General features: G+C 34.2%; 1 protein-coding gene across 5 annotated transcripts; it reads right to left on the bottom strand.

The window, feature by feature from the left end:
- Positions 1–209: 209 nt before the first annotated feature.
- LOC145099005 (disease resistance protein RUN1-like) lies at positions 210–8625 on the bottom strand. Of its 5 annotated transcripts, XM_079036604.1 has the most exons (7): positions 5968–8597; positions 4415–5543; positions 4002–4325; positions 3025–3924; positions 2756–2938; positions 1281–1351; positions 210–654 (listed from the first exon to the last, which is right to left on the bottom strand). In XM_079036604.1, the coding sequence occupies exons 1-6, from the start codon at positions 6543–6545 to the stop codon at positions 1313–1315; spliced, it is 3153 nt and encodes a 1050-aa protein (XP_078892730.1). In that variant the 5' UTR covers positions 6546–8597; the 3' UTR covers positions 210–654; positions 1281–1312. The 5 variants fall into 5 exon arrangements, with proteins under 5 accessions (XP_078892730.1, XP_078892725.1, XP_078892720.1 ...); XM_079036599.1 differs by lacking the exons at positions 210–654; positions 1281–1351 and having other exon boundaries at positions 2317–2938; positions 5968–6641; positions 8502–8625; XM_079036594.1 differs by lacking the exons at positions 210–654; positions 1281–1351 and having other exon boundaries at positions 2317–2938; positions 5968–6641; positions 8397–8595.
- Positions 8626–8869: the final 244 nt, after the last annotated feature.

Genomic DNA, 8869 nt, shown 5'->3' with positions numbered 1-8869 from the left:
AGATGGAAAATGAAAATAAATGAGAATATGATATTCTTTTGACAACAACAAGAGTAACAATAAAGATATAGAGGACGGTAAAGATAAGATATATAAATTAATATGTGATCCTATTACTATCCTGTCTCGTGATGTGGAGAAAAAGGGGCGACCTAATTAAAACTGTTGCTTCTAAAATTAAAAAAACAAATGATACAAGAATTCCCATCTTTCAGAATCGGAGTCTTAAAATATTAAGGTGAAGCAAGCGAATTTTACATAGTATCCAAATAAATTATAGAATCCTATCAAGGATTTGAGCTTTTGAGTCCATAGACACGATAGACATTGTTGATAAGGCAATGGTCAAGATTTCAGCTCAAATTATGATCAAGAAATAGCACACAATTCAAGAAGTGTTTAATTTTGATACCTATGCTTAAAAGGTTCGTTGGGAAATAACATACAATTCCAAATGTGTTAAATTTTGTAGTAGACGCTGGTATATATTATCTTAATTCTTCTGGAAAAGTAGGTCATAGACGATTGAGTTTGCAATAGCATCAGGCTACCCATTTTCCCATTGCATCTATTTTCAACTCATGCCAGTCATGTAGCCTCACTTTCTCAATCCTTTTCATGTGAAGGATGAGACCTTGAAGATCCCCCCTCACCCTACATAGAAACGAAAAGTAAGAAAATTTTAAAAGTTATATATTATACAGGATACAACACAAAATGTTATGAAAACAGATAGTTACTTGGAAGCGTATATATTATGTTACATTTTCTTGATTCAACAGAATTAATGAGTCCAGGTGACACATCTCTTCCAAATTCTTGAAGCAATTTAAGCATTCTCAACATGTTTCTTGGTTCTATCCTAAGAATGAATCTATCAATAAGATTCCTTAAAATCAAGCAATATGCTTACACAATTTCATATTGTCTTCCAAAGTGTAATAGTTTGTTATTAACATAGAATTTACCCAAGAACAACATCTACTGAAAATTATTAATCTATGAATTGGTCTCAATTGCATATTACACTGTGACAGAGAGTGGTGAGAATTCAATCCTAGATTTTGACCCATAGTGTTTAGACATGGTATGAACAGATATTTGTAGTATTCAATGATTCCAAATTTTAATATTTCCACTTCAATGCATTCAATGAAAGGTTATAACTCCCTTATTTTGTTACACCCTAAACGAATTGAGAGCTTTGATTCCTAATATTCGGTTGTGTATTCCTTTTGTTTACGCGATGAGAGAAAAGGTTTGGGTGTCAAAAAGTATACCTCATGTGCGCGACGACTTATGTCAAGCTTCCTTAGGGATAAAGCTCTGAACCAAAACTTTTCCTTTCATACTGAAAATAGATTAAAAGTGATATGTTAATCATTGTTCACAAACAACCTACTTGGACAAAGTAGTCATACGTATTGGGTCCATATATATTTATGTGATCCAACATATCGAAAGACTTAATCAATTGAGTGTGCTGATAAGCCCCACACGGAGTAAAGAGAATAAGCAGGAAATTCACAACCAGAAACAACTAACTGATAATGAATTATATAAATAATAGGGTTTTCCCATTCTTTCAAGAGGAAGGGCCTCTCAAATACTTTTTGCTACTAGAATTTTCTTAGCTGACAATCATCTAGAAAATGAAAAGTTTAAATACTCCTCAGGGTAGGGTATAATGGATGCCACCACACCATACCAAACCAAAAATCTTATCTTATGGGTCAATAAAATCAATCGTATATATGATCCTGTTTAAAAGATTTAAGTTATGACATATGTATTAAAATAAATGGGTCATTATCCATCTATTTATGGAAAGTGATGAAGGAATTAATTCGCTTAATTCTCTTGAAAATGAACTTAACACAAGAATCAATTCACTTGATTATGACAGAATGGAAACTTCAACTGTGTGCAGAAAAGAAACAGAGCATGAGCGAAACAGGGGAGGAAGAAATCTGGGAAAATTACTTGTTCTCCATATTTTATTACTGAAAAAAAACTTAATTAAAAATGTCACACAACCATACCCTATTTATACTAAACTAATTGGAATCCTAAACTAACTCAAAACTTTAAATTAGGAAAGTTTTCCCAAAATACCCCTGGGACCAAAACTGTCCCCGTTTCTGAATCAATGTTTGCATCTATTCATTTTATAAATTAAAAGTACAACTTTTATTTTTTACTATAAAAACAAAATCTTATCTTATGGGTCAATAAAATCAATAATATATATATATATATATATATATATATATATATATATATATATATATATATATATATATATATATGATCCAGTTGTTTAAAAGATTTAAGTTATCTGTTAAAATAAATGGGTCATTATACATAAGCCAAATGTAACAAACTGCTGGTTTCTTAGGATGAATTGTCCTGTAGTTGTCTGAAAAGGAGAGAGATCTCCACCAATTATGTGATTCCATGACTTGTAATAACCCAACACATCTTCTTCTTCATCCTTCTTCTCTCCATCATCCTCATACACAAGACTCACCCCACACTCCTTTACAAGTTCAAAATGTGGCGGTGTAACAGTAATAGTAATGTGGTCACCAGGCTCCATCTCATTCATCCCAAACATCCAATGACTTAACACCACCCTACACTTTCGATCTACAAAGTATCTGTCCCTGAGAGGTTCGTATATCCACATGCGGTTCTTTGTTATATTACTAACTGTGATCATCGGTGTAATGCAGAAATAATCATGTAGACTTACAGGCAACGCATACAAAACTCTCATTGTCTGCAGAAAGCAGAAGTTGAGTCCTTTAAGGAGGTTGTTTGGAGATGATGATGGGATTGTAAATGAAATCGATGGCCCTGCGCTTCTATGAATAAACCAACTCGGCATCTCCTCTGCGTCATATGTTGTGCTGAATATTCCAAATTCATATAACATCTGCCAAATACAAACATCTAAATTAAATGATTATATTATAGTATTTTATGTAGTCAAATAAAGAAAGACAGTTAACTTGACAAAACCTGCATTCCAGATTCCGTAGGATTATTTCCCACATTCCTTTTGTTATGGAGTAAATTAATCCAGCCCAAGCTACGTAATACCTTTTCCTCAACACCCACCATTGCCTGGATTTTCACCATGCCTTCAATTTCATACGACCTAGGGGTGTAACTTCTTGGAAAATAAAATAACATGAGGGGAGACATTTTGGGATCAAATACAACTTTTTCTAAAGACTCGTGATCAGAATAGAGCAAGATTTTTACTGTGTGTGGAGGATGTTCGACTAACTTCAATTTATTACAGTTTAGCATACTAAGTATCTCAACCCTATGAAGGGTTCTCACACAATTGGGCATGGAATGGATAGGATTTCCATCTAAATATAATTCCTTTAACAAGGACAGACTACTAAAATCCATAGGAAAGGATTCAGTGGACAAATTATTATTTACAAGGGACAACCTTACTAGAGATCTTGGCAAAGAACTTGAAAAAAACTTCAAACGGCTTGGTATAGCACCCACAAAGGTGGAGAAAGAGGTTCTTGTGCTTATGCTAATGTTTTTGTTAGCATTGCACATGTCCAGTGAATCCATATCTAAATTTGTATCCTCAGTTTGAGATTCACCCAGATTACAACCATCTAGCAACATTGTTTTAACTTTCTTTAGCATGCCTATGATTCTTGGAAGGTTTTTAAGCTGCTTGCAGTAGCTTAGATCGATGAGGGCAAGTTCAACACACTGCTCAATTGATTCACTAACCTCAAGCAAACGAGTGCAATTTCTAACTATTAACCTCTCGAGAGCTGGGAATTGGTTAAAGTCACCAAGACTACAAAGTTGTTTACAGGAACTTAAATTAAGAACCTTCAATGATCCAAGCAACCTTTTGTTTTTTAAGCATAATCCATCCAACTATAAAAATGGAAAGAAGTTAGAATGGGAGTGAAATTCAACTAAACATGGAAAAATAATAAATGAAGATAAGTTACCTTTTGCCTCTTCTCAAGTCGTTGTGGATTACGATAACAACCGATAAATGATTCAATATTGCTATATGACATGTCAAGAGCAACAAGATTCTCCATAGGTAGTTCTGAAGGTATATACTTTAAATGAAACCCATGCATACACAAACCTCTTAGTTCCGGTGGAAAGTTCTCATAAGACCCATTCATGTGAACATAATTGAGTTGTAGTAGCATCAAATTATCCATCTTACTTAATGCATTTGTTTTTAACTTATATGATGCACCCAACATCTCTTTCTCAAGCATGCGCATGTTAAGGGCAAGGCCAACAAGATTTCCCTTACCCTAAGAAGAAACATAATGTAAATAAAAAGTTAAGACCATAAAAAATATTTTTAACATGCATACTTTTAAAACCACATATGACCTCTTACCTTTTTTTGTTTTAATACTCTGAATGACTCCTCATGACACCATAATAGACTTCTCTTCCATGGCTTGTCATGTGATTCTTGACGTACTTCAAATCTTCCCATCTCTTGAACCAACTGATGCATCTTCAATTCGTTTTTCCATCCAATAGAAAGAAGGAATCGGTCGAGGAGATTCGGGATTCCAGATCTTATGTTTATATTGCATGCCTGTAATATTGTTTCAGCAACATCTCTATCTATTCCAACAAAAAAACAAGCAATATACTTAAACAAGTCCTTATCATTTTTGGATTGCAAAGAGTTAAAGCTCATTCTCAAGACATTATTCACATGAGAATCTGTTTCTTTCTTTAGCCCTTCTATGCACCCTTCCCAATAAGTTACATCTCGATCATATAGAGATTTTCCCAATACTACAAGAGCCAATGGATGTCCTTGACAATACTTCACAAGCTTATATAACACCCCTTCATAACCTGTCTTGGGATAGTTGCATTTGAATGCATGGAGACACAAAAGTTCCCATGATTGGGTCTCATGTAAGCCTTGAAGCAAGAGCTCTCTATGCTTTGGTTTAATGTCTGTTTTGAATAATGCACACCTCTCTATCAAACGTCTTTCCTTTGTGGTTATAATTATTTTGCTTCCGGGATGAAAACCTTTGCTTCCAAGTAACGCATCCAACTGATCAAGCGTACTAATATCATCAAGAACAAGAAACACCCTTTTACGTGCTATTGCATTCTCTATCTTTGAGGTGTATACCGAAGCATCATGAACTTTAACGGAACTTGTTTTTGAAATGTCACTGCTTAGTTTTTCTTGTAAATCAAGCAACCCATTAAACTTTCCATCACATACTCTACTAATATCTTCAATACAACTGCTTTTGTCGAATTCATGAGAATATAGCCCATATACATGTTTGGCTAAAGATGTCTTCCCGATCCCACCCATACCCAAAATAGTGAGTATGTCTGTCGTATGTGAGGATCCATCTTTCAACCATGAAGTGATGAACTTAATATCATATTCCATCCCAATAAGTTGTGGTCCAACGCACCTTAAGTGTACATGTAATCTATGATGGATGTCCTTCACAATTTCTTCAATAAACTCAGTCTCTAGCCTGAAAGCAGATTTTATAAGAACCACAAAACTACCAAACCAGATTTGGAGATTTAATTTGTCCAAAGATTCAAAATCAAAACTATATCATAACTAATAATTTTAATCAAGTCCTTCATATTAAAATGATATTGTGTTTACTCTTCTATGTTCTAACCATACAAGAATCCAATGTGTAAGGTCATAAATATTTATGTATAAAAAGTTAAAAGATGCCAATGTAATACCAGATTTCACTAATGGGCAACCTAACTTCACTGTGTTTACACAAGACCATCATAACTATCTTTGTGCTGTGTTTGAAAAAACATGCCAGTTAAGTTATTTATCATAAAAGACACTATGACTTGAAGGTGGTACTAACATTCATGTGTTAATGAAACAAAATTAAAGGATGATGGAAATATGGGTAAGAAAGTGGTTACCTTCCTTTTATGTCATTTCCTTTTAAATTAGCAACATCTACAAGTGCCTTAATCCATCGGTCCATCTTTTGAGCTAATTGACTTCTTTTATCTGCATTTGTCTCTGCCTCCATTGTCTGTTTATGCTTGGCCATTGCATCTCCAAAGCTACTTTGTTGCTTCCTGACATGTGTGGGCTCCACATGATAAAAGATTGGGATGACAATATGGTTGGATGTGATACGCTGCTCAAGGATCAGCACCAATTCATCCAGGCACCATGTTGAAGAAGCGTAGTTCTCAGACAACACGATAATAGAAGCCCGAGATGCCTTAATTGCAGTCTCCAGTTCTGGTTTCAGATCTTCCCCTGTTTCAATCTTTTCATCATCCAAGAAGGTATTGATATTGGCGTCTATAAGTGCCTCATAAAGGTAATTGGTGAAACTAAGACGAGTGTCTAGACCTCTAAAACTTAAAAATACATCATATCTATAACCATCAGTTGATGAAGGAGGGACACGAGCTGATGAACTATAACCACGAGTTGATGAAGAAGAAGAAGTTCCTTCTGAGAGGAGCTCAGAGAGAATAACCATTATGAGTTATGGGTTGATGAGCCTTCACCCTTCTCAGTTATTAGTTATAAGAGTTGGTTTCACCGGCTTTCTTCACTTGTTCTTTAATGTTAGGACCTGTACAAATGCCAATGCATAATAGCAAATTATTGATTACAATATGCAACTTAAATCTCATCTGCTTATAGCAAAGTATTGATGTAAAATAAAATTTACATTGTCATGTGAGTTATTTAAAAAGTAGCTGCTCACTTAACTGAATTTTGTTTTTTTTTTTTTTTTTTTTTTTTGGCTAAGTTGGGTTGCAAGAAAATATGTAAACAATTTGTTCATTTGTTGTACAACATCTCTATTTTGTTTTGTTAAACCCACATAAGTATCCCTATTGTTGTCTAAATAAAATTCATCTGAAGTTCACTTACATAAGAAAACAAATCAACACCAAATATCATTCCAAAAACAACTAAATGCACAGCTAAAAGTCTTGAACAAGGAGTGTTCAGCACTTCACTGCAGGAATCAAAATCTACACATACAAAGTCGTAAATACTTGTGTGCTAAAGATTATGAACTCACTAACAAAAAGAGTGAGTGAGGGTTCTAGTGCTCTAAATCTTTTTGTCTGCTAAAGCTTTAAGGCCCCGTTTGTTATGCAAGATAGGGACAAAATTGAAATTTTTGATCTCTCGATCTTTCATGTATGAAAAAGACATAAATGCCCTGCTGATCCTCATAACTGAAATGCCCTTGAAAGTATATCTATCTTGACAAATGCAGCCTAAAAGTTAGATCATGTAGCCTTCTGTCTAACTATATCAATTTGTTGATTCTTTTAGTAGGTGAAACAAATCCACTTTACCAAAATAGGAAAAAGATATACAGCCAAGAAAGGTGTCAAACAGAGACTCCATTGGCAATGGAGATAGTCATGGTAAGTTTCCTCTCTCATGTAACCCATTTACATTATGGTGTGAAAATTCCCTCATAATGTTTCTTTTCCATTGAAGTTTAGCATCAACTATAAGGTTTTCATTTATACAATTTTTGGGACTTCATTGCTTTTTTCCATAGCCGACTGTTATGGAGGCTGTTTCAGTTATCCTAGGAGGCGAACTACATGAAGGGTTGGTTGTTTGAGAACAAAAAGGTCCGAGACAACAACAGAACCCTACAACAAGACTTTGGGATTTACATTTCCTCCAAGCTATTCCTTCTCCATTTTAAGATTAGAATTAAGAAGCGATTGCCAGGTCAGCAGCTAATCCCATTCGGATGTCATCCTTGGAAGTGAAAACTGAAGCTTTATCAGCTGACCCAGTTAACCACCAAATAACCAAGAAATGTCAAGTTTCACAACATAGAACTTGAAGACTGTTTTCTGTATCAGAAGTAGAACAACTTATGGAAGAAATGGAAACACTTGAAATGGGAAGGTATGAATGATTTAAGTCACAAATGACATCAGCTTAGCTGACCAATGTCATATCATATGTCTTAAATCTACAAAGAAATCTCTTATCAGTTTTGTACCTCCAAACATAATTACATAAACCTAATCCAGCTTAATTTCAAACAGAAAGAGCAACATCCTAATTTTGTCTTGACAGATCCGCAAGTTTTGAACAAGGGGAACATCAGCTAGCAGGTAATCTAGAATTATGACAATCGTAAATTGAAGTTTCTTGATTTTGAGTTTTTGGTTTACAATTAAGGATCTATAACATCATTCAAAAAGAACCAAACGTAAAAATTGTGTTTATGAATTCAAAATACAGAGTGATTAAGGAAGGAGTTTATGAGAATCCGAGAATTGGACTGTAACTGATATGTAAACTAAACAAAAGTAGCTGAAATAAACAGAATTTTAATCACCTGTTTATGAAAATTCATATGATTATGTTGTGATCTGTGATTGATAAGCGAAATTCTTAGACAAAGCAAAAGTAGCTGGTAAAGATGAGCAGAGTTTACATAAACCTGAAGTAGCGATAACAGAGGAAAAATGAACAGAGACAAAGAAAGATGAGCAGTAAGTCAGCAGGAGTCCACTATGAAAGGAAGGGAGAGGGCGAGAGATAATAAATAAAGAACGAAAATGTTGGTGTTTTCTTACGTGTTGGGATCGGAGGCTTTCAGGGTTCTTTCCAAAAAAGAAAAAAGTAACACGGTTTTGCTTTTTTTGAATTTCTTTTGAATTTCCTTTTTTTTTTTTTTTTTTTTTTCTGGACTGGAAGACTAAATTACAAATTGGTCCTTGAAGTTTAGTGAAAATTTCACTTTTAGGACAAATTTAAAAAACGACACACAACCATCCATCCTTATGGTCTTAATTTCTTTCATTGGTT

Source organism: Lactuca serriola, chromosome 1, assembly GCF_051521515.1.
Source record: "Lactuca serriola cultivar US96UC23 chromosome 1, Lser_US96UC23_V15, whole genome shotgun sequence".
Taxonomy (NCBI): domain Eukaryota; kingdom Viridiplantae; phylum Streptophyta; class Magnoliopsida; order Asterales; family Asteraceae; genus Lactuca; species Lactuca serriola.
Note: the sequence above shows the minus strand (reverse complement) of the source record. Positions and strands in the feature narration are given on the sequence as shown.

Bases quoted from the DNA above. Each gene is read 5' to 3' on its own strand.
- LOC145099005 (XM_079036599.1), bottom strand. From the start codon at position 6,545: ATGGTTATTCTCTCTGAGCTCCTCTCAGAAGGAACTTCTTCTTCTTCA. The intron at 4,326-4,414 runs GTAAGAGGTCAT...GTTTCTTCTTAG, and splicing joins GAGTATTAAAACAAAAAAAG to GGTAAGGGAAATCTTGTTGG. The intron at 2,939-3,024 runs GTTTTGTCAAGT...TGTATTTGGCAG, and splicing joins CTACGGAATCTGGAATGCAG to ATGTTATATGAATTTGGAAT.